We start from the raw sequence: 24,841 nt of genomic DNA on the forward strand, positions 1-24,841 counted from the left end.
CTTGTACCTTGTGAAAATCATAACTCCTGTTTATAATTTTTTTTTTCAGGACTTATTATTAATTTTGTATTATTTTATTTTATTTATTAATATTTTATTAAACATTCAGTCCAATGATTTAAATAGGTGCTCGAGCGCTCGCCCAGGTGCCCGGGCGAGGCGAGGTGAGGTGAGGCCCGAGTGCCTCATATGAGGACTAGGTGGTGCGCTTCAGTGAGGTGCCGCCTGGGCGCTCGCCCGAGCCCAAGCGCCGGGCACTTCGAGCTAGTGCTCGATTCATATAAGGCAACTGGGCGCCTAGGTGGTTTGGTTTAATAGCAATTAGTTGGTCCGATTGAACCAACTAATGCAGTTCCTTACCACAAAAGCTACCCTTTACACATGTCTCCGACTCCCTAAGCCAACCCTCGCATGCGTTTTCTCCTGCTGCCTTCACCGCCAACGCTTTCTCCCACTGCCTCCGCTGCTGACGCTTTCTGTCGTTGCCTCCGCCGTAGACGCAGCGAACCGAGTCTTTCTCCCGCTGCTTCCGTTGTTGTCCTCCGCTTCCACTGATGTCCTTAGATTCTGCTGCTGTTGCCTACTGCTATCGTAAACTAATCATCCGTTGTTGTTACTTCTCACTGCTGCTTCTCTTCCGACTTTTCACTGTCGGTTTCACTCGGTGACATTTTTTATCCTTTTTTTAAAATAATCATATTTATTAATTATATTATATATTTTTTTATATTTTAATATTTTAGAGCGTTTCGCTTCGCTCAGGTGAGCGCCTAGCACCTCAGGCGTTTTGGGACCTTGTCGCCTAGTGTTTTTTAAATCACTGATTTTGTCCGACCAATTGGTCCACCATATGACTAATGACCCAATGTTCCAAGGCTTGGCTGATCACTGCATAGTTCAGTTCCGAAAACTATGGATTCTAGTTTATGAGCACCATTCTTGACCATGAATTGGTCGAAGACATTGCTGCATAGGGTACCAAAAAATAAAATTTTCCGGAGGTCAATATTGCTGCTGGATGGTACCCAGACAATTAAAAAATATCAGTGTAACAATTAAAACAAGGTTGCAGTTGCCAACCTTATGGGAGTCTTAGAAATCCATACCAGACTACCAGTCAATGGATGACATAGTAGCATAGTGTAGTTATGAAGTTCTGCATGAAAACCATAGAAAATGTCCCAGGGCATCACAAAATATGGCAGGGAATGTCCTACTCTAAAACCAAATTGTTAGGACTTGGTCCTTCTAAATAGAGTTTTTTCCAGTTTGAGAAGGAAAAAGGTTTTCCAAGGATTCAAACTAAGAAGAATATAAATTTTTTGTTATTTGATAAAAATAACAGAAATAAGCAACGTTCAACAGTTAAGAGCTCTAAGAAGTCTTACGGTGCTTATTAATAGGCTATTTACTGATCCAAACTTCTAAAAGTATTAAACTAGACATTTCACAGAATACCCCGCAAGTATTGGTGTCCTGTTTTTGCTGTTGTCTGGCTGCTGCCATCCCCTTTGAATTGCAGGAACGCTGTCGTCTGACCCCTGTTCAGCTTGGATCCTGATAGGGTGTCCTGGTCAAAACTGGACTTGTAGTCTCTATGACTGAGGCATGCAATTACCAACCAGTTTAAAATTGCTACTGGTCCAGTTTTGGCCTGCTTCTGGTTGAGACCAGATTGATGGAATTACAAGATCCATTGTTAGGACCAGCTGATTCGTTCCAGCCATAGATGAGGTGGTTGATCATGGCTAGCTATCGGTTCATTGGCTACCCTGTAACATTTACATTTTCCCAGGCACTTAACCTGGTACACACGGTATATCATCTACAACTTGCATTATCTGCTGCATGTGATACCTTCTTGACGTAATACCTTCTTGACAATCTGCTGCATGTGATACCTGGTACACACGGTATATCATCTACAACTTGCACTTAACCTGGTACACACGGTATATCATCTACAACTTAACAATTTGCAATATACTTCTTGACGTAATACCTTCTTGATATTGCAGTTGATAAGAGTCTGTTATACCCTACTCCCCCAGCCTTGACGCGCTATGAGGAATCTGCGAATCCCTTCACAAAGAAAAAACCGGTGGAACGTTTGATGTTGGAGGACAAAACAATGAATCAACTTAATGATTTGACATTGCCAAAGCTATGTGTTAAACTCAACACTCTCCATGTAAGTTCTGTTTTTTTCTTTCTAGAATACAGCATTTTTGGGCTTATATAATCAGTGAAGTGTGTTTTCCTTTTCTTAAATAATCAGTGATCGTGTATGTTGGTCCTATATATTGGATGATTGAATTTTGTTTAATCATCTTCTTGCCAAAAGAGCCCTTTATGCATAGTTACTGGGATATAAATAAATGCATGTTGGGATGGAGCATTTGACAGACATTTACCCTTAATTGTAGAAACCAATTACAATTGGCAATTTTTATTTATTTTACCATATTCAAGCTGAGCTCAGGTTGTTGAAGAGTGATGTACAATGTGAACATGTGGTTGAGCTCAGGTCCTGCTTTGTCTTGAAATATTTCATCTTCATATTTGATGGTTGTTTCTCCTAAAAAAATGTAATATCAGAACTCTACCAAGAAAAAAGTATGGACGACCTACTTGGACAATTATCCAAGGTGTAATTTCTTCCTTGATACTTTAAAGGAACAGTATGACAAGAAAAAGGGTAAAACATAATGATAACCTTGGGTTGTCGGAGAGGAAATGAAGTTATAATGCGTATCAACATGAATTTTCTTTTCCAAGTCACCTATACCCCTAGTTTAGATCACTAAAAACATATGAGGGGCCCATGTTTTCCTAATTGATATATTCATGTATACAAGCAGTGAGAGTCATGGTAATGCAATTTGACAATTGAGGTGCTCTATTTTTGGTGATCATTGCCAATTCTTGATGCAACTTCCAAGCCAAATTCATTGATAGAGAACACAACATATTTTTGCAAAAGCTAGAATAGTCAAGTACTCAAGTGTAAAATAAGATTTCTTACCTATTGAATGTCAAAGTTTGGGGGTATGCCAAGTTATTGGATATTTACTGCTATGCGTTTTTTATACATAAAAATTGATGGCATCATGTTACGAGGATAGTAAGGTTCGAAATCAGTCAGAATTGACTGGATTATCAACTATGAGCCAATTTGTCACTAACAATAAGAGAGGAGAGAGTATAAGAAGGTCAATGACTGCTGTAGTGGCAACCTTAGGTTCGAAAGGAGTTCGAGAAAGAGAGGGAAAAAGATGTGACTAGGACTATGGATGTGAGGGGATATGATTCTTGTTGCATTCATCACAACCGTCGCATTTGCTAATTGTTGCCATTGTTGTAATGTTCCTTGTTCATAGCTGTTCAAGACAAATAAAAAGGTACTGAACAGAATAGTTCATTCATTGAAAAGAAGAGAGATCTTGTGATATCCAAGATTAATTTCAAATCTTGTGTGAGCTCTTTTCAAATTAAATTATTTTCTTTGTTTGTCTTTGCATTATGCTACACTTTATTTGCATGGTGATTAGAGGGTCAACTACTTAGATGACAACCTTAGGATTCAAAGAAAGCAGAGAAAGAAAAGAAAAAAATGTGAGTAGAATAAAAAGTGTGGATTTTATTAAAACACTCTACATCAAAGAAAGTGTGGAAACTTTATATCAAACTTGAAATGTTTCTTCAATTTACAGTGGCATTATTTGGTTTTCCATAATAAGGAGAGGGATATAACATATGATATGGAACATTAGAAAAAGGTAGTTCTTTTATCAGCATGTATTCCTGGTTTTCATGTTCACCTGACAACTTTGTTGCAAACACTTTTCTTATAGTATATTTTATTGGTAATGCAGTATTTAAGGGAACAACTTGACACATTAGAAGATGCTATAAAACATTCTTGGGTCCTCCTACAGACAGGTAGCTATCTTGAGGTCACCCCTTTTTACATTTTCTTTCTCTAAATACAATTATATTTGAGCATGATGGGTGTGAAATGCTAGCAAAAAATAAAATTGTATTTGTGAATATTAATAAACAAATCAAGTGATGCAGAACAGAGTAGGAAAGTAGAGAGAGAGGGGAAGAAAAAGAAAGAGAAGTGTGAGATAAGAGAGAAGAGCAAGAGATCGGATAAGATGCAATTCTTTTCATTCAAATCTGAAGTCATTCATTCATTGACAGTCTCTACTATTTATAGGGGTTTATTTGCCTTAGTATAATTAATGAAGACAATGATTTTCAAGAGTAATCTCCTATGGAATTAGAATGTCGTCTGAAAATTCAAAATATAACTTCTTGGATACCTAAATAGTAAATGAGTGCCTTAATACAAGAGTTCACTTGATACAAAAGGAGTTCCTAGAACAATCAAAAGACTCTTCAATCTTCAACACAACTCTTAGAATTTGTAGGCCAACTAATAGATGACTTTTTGTTGATTTCTTTACCTAGAATAAACTTTTTTGAAATCCTTTGTAAGGTAAATGATTCTCCATCATCAAGACTTCAAAAACTCAATGTTGGCATGCCTGGCTAAACTATAATAGCTTGTTCTTTCTTTTTGTGTCGTCAAATTTTAAATACCATAGTAGGAAAGGTAATTATTGTAACTGATTGAGAAGGTTGTGGGCTTGTGATGAAAATGATTTCACCTATAATGTAATTGTCTTGCAAAATTGCGAGGTGATTTTCATTTTTTTGTGCCTACTTGTCTTCTTATCTTAATGTTATTCTCTATGCATTTTTTTTTTGGCATCATAATTCATAAGTAGTAGCTCATCATCTTTCTACATTTTAGTCTTGTTAGACATTTTAACATATCTGATACAGATGATGGTCAAATATTTGACGTTGCTAAAGATGATCTACCTACATCTAGTGGCACTGTTGAAGAATTGTTTACAATTTTTGATGATATTAGAAGACGTGCAGTATGTGCAAGTGATATGATTGTGGATTTCGTTGGTAAGTAACTTTTGTATGAATCTATCATAAGTTCCATGCCAATATCTCTATAATATTATATATTTTTTAATAAATTCTGCATTAGTTTACTTTCTCGTGAACCAATATGAGCAATCTTTTTCAGGAAGGGGTAAAAAAAAGTGCATGGATGGACTTGAACTAATTCTATGACTCATTTGATCATGTGAAACTACAAGTTGGTAAAGAAATGAAACATAAAACTGGGCTTTATAACAGCAATGATTGAGGTACATAATCAGTGTTAGTGTTAGAAACAGGGATTTCTAGATAAGAGGCACTCTTTTTCAATACATGGGATTGTATTGATGATTTAGTCATTTCAATGTCATAAGTGAATTGATGACTTTATAGGATGTGAATATGTAATGATGCTTAACTTGTTGGTTGGATTATATAGATAGTTATTAGATGCTACCAAGCACTCAATTTTGACAATTTGTAGGAGCAAGGGCGATATTTTGGGACTTGAGGAATTCCATGATATTCTCCTTGTATCAGGGAAGTGTTGAAAATGCTCGCTTTGAAATATTCATTCCAATGCTTGATGAAGTAAGTCAAGAATCTGAAACACTCGTCACATTTATGTGTTTTCCTTAAGTCTCAGCTTTTGATAATCCATACCAAAATAGTTCAGGACCATTCTCATTATCGTCTATCATTTCAATAGCTTGGTCATTAACTGTCTCTGGTTTCCATACAGGTTCTTGACACTGTGTGTGATTTAATTGTTGATTCACTCAGGGACCAAGTTGTTTCAAGCATTTTCGAAGCAACAATGGTACTTCATTGTGTAAGAGCACTGGTTTTTCAATAGTCTTTCTCTTGCCTAACCTTCTCACTGAATAGGATGGATATATATGGGTGATGTTGGATGGAGGTCCAGCCCGTGTTTTCTCTGAGAGTGATGCAACCATGATGCAGCAGGACTTGAATGATTTGAAGGTAAATGTTTTATTGCATTTAGTTTAGTGTTCTAGCATGTCAGGTGAAAAGGGTAAAAGTTTAAGGCTCTTTTCTTTTCCAATTTCTTATTTAGGTGAAAGCAGGCATTGCATTTTCATGGCATGCTGCTGTACAAATTAGTTAGTATGGTTGGTGCTGTCAACTAGTATGGTACAGCACCAGAGGGACAAAAAGGAGTGTGTACTTGGTGAAGGGGGGAGATTGAAGAAATTTTTCTTAGGAGAGTATTTTTTATAGATGGACAAGAAATTCCTAGAAATAGAAATCCTGGATATTCAGAATCTATTAGTCCACAAAAGAGATTGGAACATTTGTTTAGCTTACTATAAATATGTATCTGTGCATGGTGCCATTATGGATAAATTATGCATACCATCAGGACTTGGAACCTTTACTTTCTTTACTTTGAATATGTAATATCAACTTACTACCAATTTTCGTGTAATCAGATTTAATCTTTGCAGAGCTTTCTTGTCCATCCTATCAGTTTCCTGAGCAACTAGGATCTCAGATTCATGCATCTTATTCTCTTATTTAATTATATACTCAAGAGGATATCTGTCTCCTAGGATCTTTTTGTGGCCAATGGCCAAGGACTACCTCAAGATGTGGTTGAGAAGGAAGCAAGATTAGGTGAAGAAATCTTAGATTTGTATGCCATGAAGGTTTGTTATTTTCTCTGGTGGTCTATTAATATAATCATTAAATATGTGTATAATATTTTCTTTTGAATTTTAGGCTGAGACCATTATTGACATGTTGATAAGTGCAAGTCAACAAATTCCTAATCATCTTGAAATTAAGAAGCCCGGAAGAAGATCTGCAACTGATGTTGACACTTTACTCCGAGTTTTATGTCATAAAAAGGACAAATATGCCTCAAAATTTCTAAAAATTCAATATCAGCTTCCCAAGTCTTCAGGTGATTTTGTAAGCTTTCAATCAAATTGCTAACATTCATTGTTGTGTCAGATTTTATGCTTAGTCCACATGGAATAACTGTGCAGTTTTTAAGTTTTAGCATTCACAACCTTATCCATGCTACTGGAAAAAATTACCGCTTTATCTATTACTTTTAACCTTATCTACTCTAATGGAAGCAAATTCAGTAGTAATATTTAGTGGTTATTAATATTTTAGTACATTTGATATTTGACTACGTATTAGACTAATATCATGTATCAGTGAGTGCTCTGAAATCTGTTGGAAATATACAATATCAGATCAGATCGTTCCTTACATTATATTAGAGTTCTATTGTGTTATGTAAGAGTTGTTGCTTATTGTGTTATGTAAATGTTGCCATAATAAGTATCAGATTTAGTCAATCTGTCATTTTGAAGTTGGAAATTATCTATTTGATTATTTGTTGGCCATACACTGGAACTCTTTATTCATGGATTTGAGAAAAAGAAAAGCAATAGTAAAGTTGTAGGTATCATGATAATTGGATATGGATCTACAAGTTTGAGGTTTCCTGAATGCATACAGGACTAGGCTCTGGAAACGTTAGTGATAGTCTTTGTTTTAGTGCTTTGTCATATCGCAACAATTAAATTCAATTAGTTCATAGCATCTCTTAACAACAGTAATAGGCTAAAAACATATATATATATATATATATATATATATATATATATATATATATATATGTCTTGGTAGTGTTTCATTAGATTATTGCTGTACATTGCCCTAGACAAATTTCATAACTAGCACGCTGGTGCACACACAGGCTACATGTATATGGAGCTAAAGAGAGAACCATCCCATGGATGAGCATTTTTTTTATAATCTGCTGCCTTGATATTTGGTTGCGGGTGTATGGATGGAAGTTCAAGAAATTTTTGAATATAGTATGTGATATAAAAACATGCTGGCATCATCCCTTTAAAGGTCATTGAATTGTTGATGATGTTCTTGTTGATGACAACCGGTGGAAGGATAACTGATATGTTGCCCCTGCCACTGCCCTATAAGTCCAGAAGTGATAAGCTAGCTAGCTAGCTACTTGGAAGATCTAATGTAGGATGGGAGGATTTGCAACAATGTCGCCGCCATATTCAATATCCACTTATTGGTTTCTGCTATGTCGCCGCCATCTTTTATTTGAATGCCTGAGCTATACAAGTAATCGTATCTGTTGTTTGGCTGTTGGTTTCTGTTGAAATTATGAGTAAAATAGAGGTCAGAGCTTATGTAACACCCACTCTTTGCAGATTACGAGGACACGACTGGAAAGGTGCCGCCGGCAAAAAACCCCCTTCTATCAGATATGCTTAGAAGAAAGAGCTCGATTAACTGGACCAAAAAGGGCCAAAGAAGCTTTAAGATCGTCAAGAACAAATTTCAGGAAGCTACCTCAGAAATCGGGCGACCACCTCGGTGAACTCTTTCTCTCTCTGTCACTGTTGTATCTTGTAGCAAGTACGTCAGCGAAATTGTATGCTACAGGTCGTTGGACCATTTTTGAACCTTATACTAATGGGTTGGAACCCTGATGGGTGCTAATAATGTGTGTAAAATAATTAGTCACTTTTTTGCCATATCAAAGATGAACTAGAAACTTTTTTAAAATGCAAATTTCTTCTTGCTATGACATAAATCATAACAAAACAGTGAGCATAAACTCCAAGTAGCTGTTTTCATACAATTTTTTTTAACTCGAGGCACATTCAAAAATTCTCTCTCATGTCAACAATGTGACAGTACATTATTAAGCCCTGTATGGTTTGCAGATACCGGAAAATTTCTCCGTTACTAAAAACAGATATTTCCGTGAACAAATTGTCCATCGATTTCACAAGGCATACGCTCCATTGACAATAACACATGTATAAATGGTTTGCAATGCTGAAAATATCTCCATTCCCTCTACCTTTTCTTAGGTTTATTTCTAGCTTTGACCGTCTTTTCCAGGTTTCTGATCCGCTGGCTGACAACGGAAGATGATGATACCCTTCTCAAAGGCATTTTAGCCTCAGATTCCTTAGCTGGTAGCGGCGGCGAGGCCGCCGGCGCGATCAGCTTGGATGCACCAAAGAAAGATAAGCCCGGCTGAGATGCAGGGGTGGGTGGCGGAACCATATCAGGAAGATCCAAAAATTTCCTCACTGGAGGGTGTCTAATCACTGTCAACAAGTTGAAAAATTATTATTATGAGGGCTATGCTACCAAACCATAAAAACAAAGCTACAGGAGAAGGCTCATCTTTAGATATTATAACTCACCAAAACCATACATAAGAGAGAAAAGGTTTGATGTGATCCAGTAACAGAAGATAGCCTGGAAATTTCAAAATGGTAATCAGCACATACATGTGAAGCAGCCAAAACATCCACATTGGAACATTACACTACACTACATGGATAACCAAAATGCGTCTCAGCATCCTACATTTACCAAACCAAAAAAGAACGTTTTGACCACAATAATTCAGTAACTTTAGCTTTTCGACAATAATGCCTCCTTCAGTTGATGTGTTTGTCTAAGTAGATGCATCAATCAGCCATCTCAAATTCAAAGTGTAGAGTTGCTTTTCCTTATTCTATTGAAAATTTTATCAATTGAGGCTGCAAGAGAAAATGTAAATTTCATTGATTTATAAAGCCTTTTTCTTGATAAATTCAAGTGCAGGATCTGTGAGAGGCTTACGTCAAGGCCAATTATCTTTTGCCTAGCAGGTAGGTGTCACAATTGAAGGAAAAAGAAACAGATTCTCAATTTCACAAGCAAACTTAATGGACATGTCATCACCCATCTCTCAATAACTTAATATGAAAATGACTTGAAGTAGCCTACAACTGACGCATGGCATATAATGATGCATAGAACATCAAAGTTTGTTCTATAACAAAGAAACCTGCATCCGGAAATTGTACCTCGAAATAAAATACCATAGTTGTAGGCACACAATACTGCTTCTAAAAGATTTAAGGGTTCAAATATTTTAATACCTTTGGGAAATGGGCAGTAAACGGGACAGTCATAAGCGCAAGAACTCTGGAGAAGTTCTTCATCGTTTTTGCCATAGGATTTCCTTCCATTCCTTCTTGCAGGTTAAACTGAACAGATAGAAGTTATCTCAGTGCCGACACTGGTATAAAGAAAAGAAGAACTAAAGCAAATGTTCTACTCAAATTCGATTTATATTAATGTCCAGAAGAGGCAAATCAGTGCAGCATGAGAAAAATTATACACAATAAAAATAAAATACTTCCAGGTGTTGTTAGAAACAATCATGACAATGGTGAAAGATTTGGGATTCAAGTTATCCAGTTATTATAAAATTGAGTTATCTACTAATATACTTTTCCATGTAATGACAAACTTTATCTGTAGTTTAGGAAGGTTACCTCCACAGTCGCCAAGAAGGTTAACGCTGTTAAAGCTGGAAGGATGTACTGAGGATCAGGCGTTGTCAAATCGGTAAACCAAAATGCCCCACCCCCTTTAAAAGATGGAACTTTCTCAACCATATTTGAGATCTAAAAGAAAAACATATCAAACTATCTGTGAGTAGACAATCGTTTACAGCTTATTTTGCATGTTTGAATTTTAAAGCTTTGATGTGACCATGGTCAAGTACATATCAATTAGTTATCACAAGAAAGAAAAAACTTCCTAAGACAAGGTCAACAGACTTACAGCGAAAAAGAAACTGATGAAAACTGGCCCTTGGATAAAAAGTCCCTTTAACGGAGTGAATGGAGTAACCCCATACCTAGAATCACCAACCAAAAGCAGACATGAATAACCAATTAGATACGTTGACAGATAAATAGAAATTTTTCTTGCTCTTAAATAAACTGAAGTTGATCAGAAAAAACTGCAGGCAAACAGAATGAAGATTTCCACATACTGAATATGCATGAGGAACCAGCCATAGTACTACAGGAATTAACATGGAACTTTCTCACACTTTATACAGGTCCGCCACCCACAGGACATCAACTTTATTTTTAACTGTGGCTAAACTATAGCATAACCTTCAGTTCCAGGACTTATACTTCATGTGTATTACATATTTTAACAAAATCAATATACAGACATAAGAAATAGAACACAAAAGATGAGCTGTAAGAGCACAAAGGGATCAGATATATTTGTGGTACAAATCCTGTTCTGCTATTGACCTTGTTTTAAAAGGTTAAATTCTGCAAAGTGCCTCCTAATTGACACTTTTGGACTCTTTTTCCCACCGATATACCTATTCATGTATCCAATACATTTCCATGAGCCAGACGCTCACTACAATCTTCTAAGTTTTTAAAGTCCCATCTGTTATAATTTTCAAATGTAATATTAAACACATTTTTCCCACATGTCCCATCATAGAAGTCTATTTATTTACATTCCGAAGGATTAGGAGGGGGGAAGAAGGAACGCACCGGTGTACCATTGGAACGGTATATCATGAGTGGTATCCCAGCTGAACCTTGGTCAAAAGAAAATTATATATATATATAAACACAACTGGACCCAACATCTGGTCTGGGCTAGTATATCACTGTGTTCGCATATCTACCTGAGCCAACAATGCGTATTCATGTCATAACCCAACCAACACAAGAGTGTGCAATGAAACTACAAACCCTGACCAGTCATCTGCAAAAACAGACAGTGAACTGCCATCATCAATCTAAACATTTGCCATCGTTGACCTAGACCAATCATCACCAACACATGCCTTGCATCAGCCTTCTTTTTCTTTTTCTCTTTTCCCCTTCACAGCAGTATCCATTAACCACCACATCTAAGCCATGAACATATCTCGAAACCACGTGGGCAATTCAGATCACAATCAACACTTTCCTAGTAGAAAGATCTGATGTATTCTGATGGACCACATGTAGGCTGATCTGTCATGTTATCAGATCCAGAAAAGAAAATTTAGTAGCTAGATCCTATTCAAATTGATCAAATCTGAACAAAACAAAATTTGTTTATATGCCTCCCTGCAACATGCAACCAGGTCTCAGGTCCGTTGGTTACTAAGAACTGCAAGTTGAACTGGCCATAGTGGCCACCACCACCAATTGGTCACATGTATCTCCCTTTCTTACTGCACTCCGGTTTTTTCTTCTCCTGTTTCAGTATCAAGTTGTTAAACCAAGTTCAAGTTAGTCAACCACAACTTGTCATGTATTTAGATCAGAACCCAGTTACCTACATAGGTGGTCAGGTTCAGGCCACATACTCCTTGTTACCGGACTGGCGGACCCAGTGCCACCATTATGCATATATGTTTAATATCTGACTAACACAAGAATATTTTTATCAAAGAATAATTACATCATTCAACTATCATGATCCTTTTTACGTTTTGCTAGCATGTTAAAATTTTCACTGTAATCACAAAGTTTTTGTTGGTGCATTTCATTAGACTAAAAAAAAGGACCTTTTATTCGAAAGCACAATATATATAATTTATCCAAACTAGGCTCATGTCTAGGTAGAGAACATCTCCTATAGCAGTGAAACCAAAGACAGATTAAGTGATGACAAAATTGAACTGACAAAAACATACTTCTGGAACAATGCCTTCATTTGTTTTTGACCCTCCTGCACAGATTTGGGATCCATTGTCTGCAGCAGATAATGAAATATCATTGCATGACAGAAAAAGGATATATTAAAAAGAGAAGAAAAGGTGGCACCAGCTGCATTTGAGCACAAGTATTTATCATATATAAGTCAGGGATGATTAAACAATAATCATGCTGCAGAAGATTCAAAATATGGTTATCTGGTTTAAGCAGTCAATCCATGTTCAGGAGTAGAACGTACATCCATTTGTTTCTTAAGTTCTTCCATTTCAGGTCTCATCATCTGCATGGGAAAAAAATGCAGGTTTAGAAAATGTCTTTCGTGTTTTTAGTGACCACAAAGCAACAAGCTCTGCAAAAATTATAAACACATGATAGGAGAAACATAAGTACAAAATAAAACAAATAATCCTAGTTTAAAACATAAGGAATGTTATCAAAACATTAGTGCACTAAAACAAAGAAAATATTTAACTAAAAAATAATAAAAGAATTATTCCTCCACCTCAACCACTGCTGCCAAAAGAAATGCAGAAAGACCAATTTGGAAATTCTTAAGATGATGTCAATTTTCATATACAATAAATATAGAGAAAGGTATACAGTGTCATTGGACCAAGCATTTCACTGTCATTTCACTTGCGTGTGTTATCAATTGAAACATTTCTGAAGAGCTAATTGCTTGTGATCTAATCTATTGCCTCTGTCAATTCAAGTTGTACATAATTAAGATGTCTGAAATGCACTAAACTAGTTATGATGTGCCTATTTCACTAACTTTCTAGCTGTTTCAGAAACATCATGTCTTTAAATTATATTGAAACAAAAATATCATGTTATAGAGGTTTTCTTGCATATAACCCCAGGATCCTCAAAAATTTATAGAATAAGCCCTCCCATTTGCCTATTTACATCCAAACCGAAAAAAAAAGATCATGGAAATGTATTAAAAGCCGTAGTCACCAGTGATTTAAAAAACGTTAGGCGCCAAAAGGCGCCAAGGTCCAAAAACGCCCGAGGCGCTAGGCGCTCGCCCAGGCGCTCACCCGAGTGAAGCGAAGTGCTAAAATATAAAAATATATAATATAATTAATAAATATAATTATTTTAAATTTTAAATAAAAATATACTATTAAATTAAGAAAATATAAGATACAAAATCACAATGTCACATTAACAAAAAGTTTCAAAATTCAAAACAATAAGATTTTACATCAAAGTCATGTATGTTGAAACCTAGCAATAATTTTAAATAAATAAAAATTAACAACATTAAAATCAAAATAATATATTATTAATCTATTAACAGTATTGAAAATTAATCATTTCAAAATTCAAATAAACTTAATATTAAGAGTATACTGTATACTGAGCCTGACGGAGAAACGAGGAAGCAGCGGTGAGCGACGGCAGCGACAGCGACAGCGGGAAAGGGAAATGGAGCAGGAGGCGCGAGCAGCGGGCGGGCCCGCGGGAGTCGCGAGCAGCGGGAGGCCTCGCGGGAGGCGCGAGCAGCGAGAGGCGTGAGTAGCGGGAGGCGCGGTCAGCGGGAGGTGCGAGCAGCGACAGCGGGAGCAGGAGCGACGAGCAGCGAGATCGGGATCGGGAGCAGCAGCGGGTTAGGGTTGGGTAAGGGTTAGGGTTAGGTAAGGGTTATATCGGTTTAGTTGGTTCAATTGAACCAACTAACAACCGAACCATGACCGAACCAGACCTAAAATCCTGGTTCGGTCACTTGGTTTACCCAGGCGCTCGCCCGAAGCGCCCAGCGCCTAGGCTCGGGCGAGCGCCCAGGCGGCGCCTGTTTGAAGCGCGCCGCCTGGGACATTAGCGAGGCGCTCGGGCCTCGCCTCGCCTCGCCTCGCCTCGCCCGATCGCCTAGGCGAGCGCCCGAGCGCCTTTTTCAATCACTGGTAGTCACTGCTGTGCATGAAGATGAGCTGAATACCCCACAACTATTCCAATCAGCTCAATGCTTAGATCATGAGGAGATTAGCTACCATTAAGAGTCAAAAGTTGTATCATGCTATCATTGGACATAATATTAGGGTTTAGAGATGGCTGGTGTTCTATTAAAGTAGTGAAGGTAGTTGATGAGGTGTTAACAAAGCGAAGGTGAGCATCACACAGAAATGTTTATGGTTGATGCTATTTATTCACGGTTGAGTGCTTATACACTTTGCAAGTCTATATTATGCTTACACTTTATCTATAAAATATCACACAATGTCATGGTTCTGATTGTCATCTTCAGTGCCCATGATCCAACAGTTCCAAAGACAATAAACTTTAACTCCAAAACTATATCATTTGATTTCTTCGTTAACATTTCTTGGAACCCACCAAGACATACAATTTCATTTGTTTACAGGACAAATTCTTAAAAACAAAAAGAAACCAACAGTAGCAGTAGCAGTCCTCTGCTCAATATACATGTAGGCATATATTGTTGTAATCCAACCATGTGGCAATGAAAAACCTACAGCTTACAGGGACTCCTTCCAGTTGTTCCCCACCCTCTTATTCTCCAAGGGCTACTACACAATAACAACAAGAAGCCATAAGATCTCCGATAGTTGGGCAAACTAGATTCTACTGCCTACAAGCTTCGTAGAGGTTAATATCACTAATAACCCAAAACCATCAAGTCTTTCCACATTAATATTACCAAAATTTTCTTATATCTGAATCTATGGCTTCTTCCACTAAATGACTCCAGTTGACTCTCATCTAATAAATGCATCTATAGATCACCTTTGGACATACTCATACCACCTAAAATGATTTTCCCTTGTGTTATCGACAATCATAGAAATCCCTAATTATTCAAGAATGTAAAGATTTCTTAGCCTTTTTTTTTCTAGTTTTGAGATATCTTTTAAGGTGGCAAATTTACCACAAATTTATTTCAGAATTTCACATTGTTTAAGTCAAATATAACCCATATATCTTGGTAAAATCAGAATTCCTCTGCCTCACAATTAGGTCAAAGAGTACCAAGAAAACAAAACTTAACTACAAAAATTAATTCAACAATAAGCTGATGAAGCAAAATGAGTACAATTGATCAACTTTGGGATGTCAATTAACCATCAAAATAATATGAGCAGAATTATAACATACCACACTGATCTCTGAAGCTCATTATTGAAATTAGCAGAGAACAATGAGCCAAAAAATTAAAGCAATGGCAAGTTGCAACTCACACTAAGCTTCACCGTCGATTTCATTTGATTCAATAGAAGTGGGATGGTAGCCCCTCTAATCAAAACAGTCGTCAAAGCAATAGAAGCCCACCTGAGATCCAAAAGAAAAGGGAAAAACATTGAAATTTGATATTATTACCCCTCCACGCCCTCCTCCAAAGCGTCTGAGCGCCTTATGGTTGGTTATTATCAACCTAAGATGGGCGAAAGACCTAACCAGTTCAGACCGCTGAAAGTATGAACACCGTCAATCAAATGCTGGAGAGCAGCCACAGGTAGGAACGAGTCAACCGCCGCAGCTGCCACCTCTCCAGGAAAAGGAGCTGGAGCCGCCGCAGCTGCCACGGTAGCAGTTTCCACAGTGCTGCCCGACAAAACCTCCGAGACATCCTTGATGTAGTCGATCTCGTTCGATCCCTCAGCACTCGAGGAGTAGCTCCGAAGGAGGCAAGGATCAAGGCCCAAAGGGAGGGAGAAGCCGAGGCTTCTCCGGCCGCCGAACCCAGAGAAAGATGGGGCAAAGGAGGAAGGGCGGGGGAGGGATGGCGTTGGGGACAAAGGCGGCCGATTTGGGGGTTCGGTGGATTCACGGTCGTCGCGGAGGATGTGGGCGAAGGACGGGTGGAGGCGGCGGGTGAGATGGGTGAAATTAGAGGTGAGGCTTCTCCGACCGCAAGCCATTCCGGAAGACGAACAGAGAGGTGGAGGAAAGATCTGGGGTTTAGGGTTTTGGGTTTTGGGCGGGACGACGGAGGACGAAAGAAGGAAGGGGGCCGGGGTGCTTTCTCTATATTTTATCGCACTCTCTTCTCCGATCGCATCAGCGACGGCGCAGATGCCTGCAACTCTTTTTGGCCTTCAGCCAGTCTCCGGAGGAAATAGGTTGAGCGAACCGGATTTATTTGACTCTGGCCGGACCTGACCGGGTTAATTCAATTGAACCTAACAAATTAAATAATTGTCTTCATCCAACAAGATTTCTCACTATCAGCTGGAAAAACAAGAAATGTAAACATATACAGAAAGCAATGTACATGACTGTTGCCCAGTGCGAAAACAAGAAATGGAATGTACCGAGTGAGTGATGTATTATGATCCAATGTTGCCACCGAAGGGTTGGAGGTTTATGTGACTATAAAAATTATAATATATTATTATTAGGTAAAAAATTTTAATATCAAAATCTAAAATCAAATAATAATATATCTAAATTTATGAATCCGAAATTTCTATCTACAAACGTTCTATTTGTCGAATCCGAAAATTATAATGATATCGAATTAAAAAAACAATTATGCCGATCTTTTTATCTCTTTCTAATTTTCACAAGACAACAGTGACCAATGAATTTATAGACAAATGGAATGTGAGAGAAGATCTACAATCTCAACTAGTTCACGGATTAAAATACTTTCTTCAATCCATCAAATATCATAATAGGATTTCAATAATATTTGATTTAAAATATACAAAGGTTAAACCTCCACATTTTCTTTGAAATAAAATCTTATAGTTCTTTTTCACGTGACTACGAAAGCAACACTTTACTATAATTTTTTTAAAAAAATGTATATAATATTTATAAACTCAAGTGATTTACGTTTTATTTTTTAAAATTATTATCCACTCCTTGATTAGTATCCAAAATATTAAGAGTCTTTTCTATTTTAATCTTAATTCTTTCTAAATATATATACTGGTTCGCTCATTATAATTTGACTTATCCTTAATTTTTTAGTAAATTTTAAATAAGCCAAATTAAGATGAAATAAAATTAAGAATAAATTATTTAAGAAAGGACTCAACTACATTCATGCTCAATTTTCTTAAGTTTATAGCTTTCTCAACCATATTGATGATACAATCTTAAATTCCTCAAATATTATCATTCTGAATTTTAGTTCGTTCTTTCGTGAAGGTGTCAACTAATGACTTATCAGTAATTATAAATTAATCTTTAAAATATTCCAGTATGCTAATTGTAAACTATACTGAAATCTAAATATTATTAGTAGTTATTATAAGATTGAGTCTTTTAGATCTTTCCCGATCAGTTATCTCAATTATTTGTTCTATAAAATTTTTTAATAATTAAATTTATAATCCTTTCAACTAATCTTTTTAATAATTAAGTTTATAACACACCCAATATAATTATATATACTCAATCCATTTATAATAATTTAATCCAAAAATTAGAAGGATATTTACAAGAATATATGAAGGAAATACTATTCTAATAATATAATATTAATACTTTGAGTTTTTAAGATAATATTGAACTATTGATATCATCTCTATTTCACGGGTGAAATATTGATATAATTAGTATTTATATAAAAAAATTTATTGAGAACTGAGATCATTCTGGAATAGTATTACTCTTTTTTAATACACAATCCCAAACTACGAGAATATCTAAAATAGTATTATCTAATTATTCAAAATATATTATCATTTAGAAATATCTAAATCTCCTAATTATATATATAATTATGAATATTATTTTCTTTGATCTTATTTAAAATTATTTTTTTAATATAATTTTATAAATTATTGATCTAGGCTACATTTACAATTACAAGACTAATGCATAAAATAAAATATAATTTAAAAGTATCATAAAAAAGGGTAAAACCTTTATTATAAATTACATTTCATAAGCTTTATCATCTCAGCCACTTTAAGAGTTACTAATCAAATAAAATTCAGATGTATAAGTTATAAATAATATTCATCAAAAATTTTAATTTAATTTATGCTAAAATAGTTTAATAATAAAATAATAACCATAATGATTATTGAACATTAATCAACATTAAAAAAAACTCATATGATAATTATAATAATGGTGAAATATAAATCATGCCTTTATGTAAAAAATAAATATTATTCTATAATTTCAAACATATGCATGTGAACAACTAAATAAATATCAAGAATAATAAATAAATTTTTATTTATCACAATCCACATGTGATAAGAGTCCTACAAAGATAAAAGTCAGTATAGGGGGTGTCCTAAGTAGAGTCTTCACTCCACATGAAAAGAAATTATATTTAAAAATTATTTTTTGATATTTTATTAGTTATCAAAAAAATTCAAGGGATATAAATTTTATTATCTTAATCATAGTCAGATAATAGTATATTATAATAATATAATATATTTTTTTAATGATAAAATTAATCAGAATGAAAAATCTTGAATGATTAATTTTGATATCGAGGAGATACAGATTAATACTTCTTTTTCATATCATATTCAAGAGATTGTTGTTCCTTAAATTATTGAGAAAATTGATGAGGATAAATAACAAAATAACATTGATGAACTTTCACATGATATCGATTTCATCGCTAATGATATTATAGAATAATCAAACCTATAGTTTTGAGAATATCTCAAAGAGAAAAGAGATATACTATTTCTAACAATTATATATATATATATATGAATTAAATTGTGATATAAGGATAAAAAGAGATTCATTATCATTTTTACAAGCTATATAAAATAGTAATTCTGAAAGTGGTATGATATGATGAAAGAAGACTTAAAATTGATAGACAGAACTCGTTGAATTACTCAATAATTATAAAAGAGTCGAATGCAAATAGGTCTTTAAGACAAAATATAACTAAATAAAAAATATGAAACAATATAAAACTAAACTTATGGTAAAAGGTTTTTTCAGAAAGAAGATATTTAGTATAAAAAGATCTTTTCTCTAATTTTAAAAAAGATTCATTAAAGATCATCATGGTATTATTAGCTCATTATGATCTTGAGTTACATCAACTGGATGTGAAAATAATATTTCTAAATAGGAATATATATATATATATATATATATATATATATATATATATATATATATATATATATATATATATATTGATCGAGTCTTAGAAAGATTTAATATGCAACCTTATTCAGCTAATGATACACCTGTTACTAAAGATAAAATATTCGTTCAAAGTCAATGTTCAAAAAATAACATAGAAAATAATCAAATAAAGAATATTCTTTACACATGGATAGTTAAAAGTTTATTATATACTTAAATTTATATAAGATTATATATTAGTTTTACAATTGTAATACTAGATAGATACCAGAGTAATTCAGAAATAAAATATAAAAAAAAATAATGAGATATCAGTAAGGAACAAAATATTACATGATTACATACAGGAGATCAAATCAACTTGAAGTGGATATTCATATGCTGATTTTGTAAATTGTCTTGATAGTAGAAAGTCTACTTTATTTATATTCATATTAGTTGGAGGGATAATTTATTGAAAAAATATAAAGTAATCACTTAATACATCATCAATAATGGAAGCTGAATTTGTAATATACTTTGAGATCACAAGTCAAGCTTTATGACTACGAAATTTCATCTTAGGACTTTATGTGATCGACTCATTTGTCAAACCGTTAAAAATATTTTATAATGACATCACAATAGTTTTCTTCTGATAAATACTCTAGTAGTTCAAAGCATATTAAGATAAAGTACTTAGTGGTCAAAGAAAGAGTATAGAAACATGGAGCGTCATATTGATGATTACTAATCCATTTACTAAAACTTTATAGTCTAAAATATTTAAAGAACATATTAGGTTTGTAAGTAAGTAATAAAAGATATGACAATGTGGATACTATTATTGATATTTTTCTTGCTTAATTAAAGTTATTTATTTTTACATTCTTATTTATATTTATATTTATACATATTATAGTGAAATATAGTAATAGGATTGTGTTGACAAGATAAATGACAAGTGTCATTATAAAATACATTAACAAAGATTAATATTATAATACATAGAACGAAGTACGACATTGATAATATACAACCGGTATAACTTGTATTAGTAGTTGGACTTTATATAGTAATATTATATTTATTAGACTTATTGACTTATTTTTAAATCTATAACCATGTATAAAATACTTTTTTTAAAAATTTAAAATTCAATCAGGTAAAATTATTTTCAAACAAAATTTATTTTTATTTATTTTGATTTTAAATTTCTTTTATATGTTATAATAAATGGGTAAAGTGGATGAATGCTAAACTATATGACCCTATATAATTATGTAAGATGTATTATAAATCTAATTGATACTTATGATGATTATAAGCCAATAGAAAGAAAGTTTGATTGTGATAGGATTTATCAGGAGATGTTCTTGATGAAAGAAATTCTCTTAATTACTTACCGTAAATCATTTACTCTCTATTGTTATTTGATTTAAATACTAATGTTAAAATCTTTTTTGCATAATAATACCATATGATGATTTTTTATTCTTATACTTGTGAATCCTCTATTAATAGATCGAGAGACGAATAAAAAAGAAAAAAAATCAACAGACAAGAAGAGAAACATGCTCCCCAAACCCGATCAATAACCAGTAGAACTAATTAAAGAAAGATCCAAAAAAGAAAGAAACCTAAGGGGGAAAAAAATCAACGAACAAAAGCATCATACATTCCGAACCCAACCAAGAACCAAATAATAGGAGGAATAAAAATGACTTGGACAAAAGATTGGTGGGAGAAAGAACATAAACCTCGATCATTGATAGGGCCATTACCCCTCGACTTGAGAGTAATGATCTGCAAATGGAGCTACCGTTGCAAGTCCTTTCAGATGACGATGATGGGGATGCCCGCTTCTCGTTCCCCCTGAAAAATCCACTGCTACCGCTTGGAGCGAGAGTCGTCATTGTTGCTCCGATGGTAGTGGGAGCCATAGACAACCCAAAGAAAGAAAAGAACCTACATAGGATCAAGAAGGAAGAATCTGGATAGGGCTCAGGGGGTTCAATTCGTATACGTTCTGCCACTAAAGATAAAAACGATGAGAATAACATGACTCGATGTTTGTTTTGTATTTAATGCTTTAATAAAAACAAATAAATAAATAAAGTGGATGTGGCTGTGACGGTGGTCGTTTTGGATGAACGGACGGTCGGGATGGTGATGAACACAAGATGAAACAGATCCTTCGGTTCGGTTTCCGCTCATTTGGAATCGAATTCGCTCCCACTCTCGTAATTTGAAACGATGCTTGCTTTCATTCAGTAAAATATCAGTGATCTCACCCTACTTAGGAATTCAAATCCCCCCATGACAAATGGGCCTCGAGGATGATGGTGATCAGTATAGAGCTTGACATCAACTTCGTTTACAGGCCACTTGTTCATGGTCCGGGTTCTGACCAGAACAGCCTCTCTCTATCTATCTAATTGCAAGTATTTTCTGCAAAACGTGTAGTTACGTTAATGTCTTTCCTCCATCATTATCACTGTGACTCTCCACTGCTTCCATGGAGGCTGCGGGGGAAAAGAGTTCCATCAGTTGACCCAATGATGCACCTCATAGTTTATGCATGGGCGGTGGAGTAGTGGTTCTAGGATCGCACAAGGCTGCGAATCTTCCTCACAACTCTGCCATGCTACTACTATGTGGGACATGAACCTTTGACTCGTCAATTGCCTTGCAAGAGTGAACGACACATGCCTTCGCATCCTGCATCGATCAGTACATTCGGTGGTGGATGGTAGGAGGAAAGGGAGGGATTGACGCGAAAATGTTGCACCAGTGGGATCTGGCCAGATTGGGACCGTGTAGGTGCATGTGTTCACCCACTACGTGATCCACCAAAGCCTAATAAAGAATTAGATATGCCGAAAGCATAATCTCTACTCGATCACAAACCAATACGAGATCCAAATACTACTTACTATATAGCTTCCTATGACCACAAGCAATGTCCATCCTAAAAGGCACAGGGCAGTGCAAGTACGCAGCCGATGATGGGCTTAAAGTTTTCTGAGTAAAGATCCTTGGCCTTGAAACACGAGGAAGAAACAAAGATCCTCTCTTTCTAAGAAACAAAGAAATGGACATTAGCTTAATCTATATAATAAAAAACCATAATTTTTTCTTTATCCTCCTCTCGCCCTTGATGAATCAAACAAGAGGATGACCAACGGCGATTCATGTATAGTGTCAGCGTGCAGTGGAAAATAATGAGGCACCAAGGCATGTCATGTGAACCCTGTCCTTGTTTTTGGGGCTCTATACAAGTAAAACAAGTCGAGCAATCATTGAACAGCGACACCCATCAGCACATAGATTAGAATCTAGCTTTCCGTCATTAAAAGATACGGCTCGTGGATTCGGTCCATCTCTGCATTAAAAAATGGTCAAATGAGTTTGGTGACACCAATGCCTCCTGAGATGGACGTGGGGGATACAAACAAAGTGCGAGGCTAAACTATGATATCAAGGTTGGGTTAACCAGATCACTCGCAGCATCCTACCAAAAGCATCTTCGTAAAATGACATCCAAGGGTGAGACAAAAGTTTCTGCGGACTGTAAGGTTGCAGTCTCTAAGTTGTCTTCGTATAAACATTGGAGCTCCATCAGCATTCGTCCAAGACTTTTGCCCACTCCCTAACCCTAGTATGAGTGACTAGAGTACAATAATGACGACGAATTCAAGGGATCGAGGACATGTCACAGATTCTTGATGGTGGTAGAGAAGCGTTGTTGTCAGGTAATCAGATGACACGGTCAGATGATACGTACATTGGGGTGGCAATCCCTCGAGGTGGTCGCCGTCACTTTCTCCCACACCATCAACGACCGTGCGGGAAGAAGGTTAAAAAGTCTACGTAGGCCAACACAACAAAAGGAAGCTGTAACAGTGACTACGGAAAGCCGCAGTAATAAATCATCTTATATGTTGCGCCAAGTCTGAGCTCCGAGGCTTCTATTTTTATCCAAGATACTCCTACTGATGGATGAAGCTAAGCTCACCCACCACGTTGTTGTGGGAAGAAGAATAAAGTGACGAGAGCCACATTCATGCATGGGGTCATTAAAGAGTTGTTTCAGGAGAAGGGGAAGAACATGGCAATGCTCCCCACGGGAGACCTCGATCTTGTTGCCGAGAGACAACTTGCAACCTACCAATCCATTTTGTTTGACGAGTTTTTAGTATAAGATGGTGAAAATTGTGTAGTAAGACTTTGCTCGCCAATTCCAAAACTTGAATTGACCCGTCTGCCACAACCCCTTTGACCACAACGATCCCTGACCTTATCGGTCTATTCAATCTCTCTTTTCTGACCCATACACCTCGACCACTGTTCCCTACCACGTTGCTGCCTGTTCTCGGTAGAAATCAGGAAGAACTTTATAGCAGAGGATAAGAATAGAGGCTCACTGGCGTCTAGGGTTAGGTCTGGCGTGGAGCCCTCCGCCCTCCCTACACCAGACGGCCCGTGTGCCTCCGGTCGTGTCCACATCGTGGAGGAGGAGACTGCACCTCAGAGGAAGAATCTACACAGCCTTGGACGTCCATCATACGCGTCCAAAGCCGCCGATACCACCAGGAAATACCAGAATCGTAGGGATCGGATCCGTAAAAGAAAGGTTCTGTTCCATGGGAACCCTTCGGTTCGTGTGTTTTCTTATCACAGGGCGACGAGGTGGGATGGATTGTCAAGGTGAAGTGGGGGATGTGATCGCCAACTGCTAAACCACGGCCGTACCGGGAGCGCGGCATGACATGCCGTAGAGAGGGGCTGGAGAGAGCGACCATCGATGAATCGTGTTGCTTTTGGCGGTGTACCTCGGCCAGGTCAGGCTCATTCTTTGCTCGTGTGTGGAGCCCCGCTGCTTGGTTGCAGGCAATCCTACATGTTGATAGGGGTTTTGAGTATGTGAACCTTATTTCTTAGGGTTATCGAGGAAGTCAAGGTGTTATTACGCCGGGGAAGACCGCATGGCTCCATCGGAGACACTGCCTTCCCCATTGCATGTGGAGTCGTCGTGATTTAGATGAGATCTCGTGCTGTGATTTGCCAATAATTGTCCTTACAACTACATGTTAGGGGACACCGAGGGATCGAGCAGTGCTCTCTAACCACAAAGATCTCTCACGGCTAGTCCCTATATGAGGTCCATGAGCCACCTCATCCTTTCTATACACCTTTCCATCCTCACCCAATCAGCGTCAACTTTCCACAATCTTTGTCAGACTCTGCATTTTGCTTCCTGCAATAAATTCTATTGCTAATTCTAC

At 36.2% G+C, this 24,841-nt stretch overlaps 2 protein-coding genes across 5 annotated transcripts in view; one reads left to right on the top strand and one right to left on the bottom strand.

Annotated features, from left to right (window-relative positions):
- LOC135627749 (protein unc-13 homolog) overlaps positions 1-8,547 on the top strand; it is a 28,483-nt gene extending 19,936 nt beyond the window's left edge. For 3 of the 4 annotated variants that reach the window (XM_065133980.1, XM_065133979.1, XM_065133983.1), the window contains 9 exons: positions 2,019-2,191; positions 3,876-3,942; positions 4,855-4,989; positions 5,453-5,559; positions 5,711-5,788; positions 5,857-5,952; positions 6,543-6,638; positions 6,712-6,895; positions 8,190-8,547. In XM_065133980.1, the coding sequence (XP_064990052.1) occupies positions 2,019-2,191; positions 3,876-3,942; positions 4,855-4,989; positions 5,453-5,559; positions 5,711-5,788; positions 5,857-5,952; positions 6,543-6,638; positions 6,712-6,895; positions 8,190-8,359 (1,106 nt within the window). In that variant the 3' untranslated portion in view covers positions 8,360-8,547. The remainder of the gene's footprint in view (positions 1-2,018; positions 2,192-3,875; positions 3,943-4,854; positions 4,990-5,452; positions 5,560-5,710; positions 5,789-5,856; positions 5,953-6,542; positions 6,639-6,711; positions 6,896-8,189) is intronic. The other variant, XM_065133982.1, reaches the window with a different exon arrangement.
- A 31-nt stretch (positions 8,548-8,578) lies between these two features.
- LOC135627750 (mitochondrial inner membrane protein OXA1-like) lies at positions 8,579-16,598 on the bottom strand. Its single transcript, XM_065133984.1, has 9 exons — positions 15,942-16,598; positions 15,725-15,815; positions 12,760-12,801; positions 12,500-12,558; positions 10,618-10,693; positions 10,326-10,457; positions 9,927-10,034; positions 9,201-9,255; positions 8,579-9,101 (listed from the first exon to the last, which is right to left on the bottom strand). The coding sequence occupies exons 1-9, from the start codon at positions 16,403-16,405 to the stop codon at positions 8,845-8,847; spliced, it is 1,284 nt and encodes a 427-aa protein (XP_064990056.1). The 5' UTR covers positions 16,406-16,598; the 3' UTR covers positions 8,579-8,844.
- Between the last annotated feature and the right edge of the window lie 8,243 nt (positions 16,599-24,841).

This window comes from Musa acuminata, chromosome BXJ2-11, assembly GCF_036884655.1.
Source record: "Musa acuminata AAA Group cultivar baxijiao chromosome BXJ2-11, Cavendish_Baxijiao_AAA, whole genome shotgun sequence".
NCBI classification, from domain to species: Eukaryota; Viridiplantae; Streptophyta; class Magnoliopsida; order Zingiberales; family Musaceae; genus Musa; species Musa acuminata.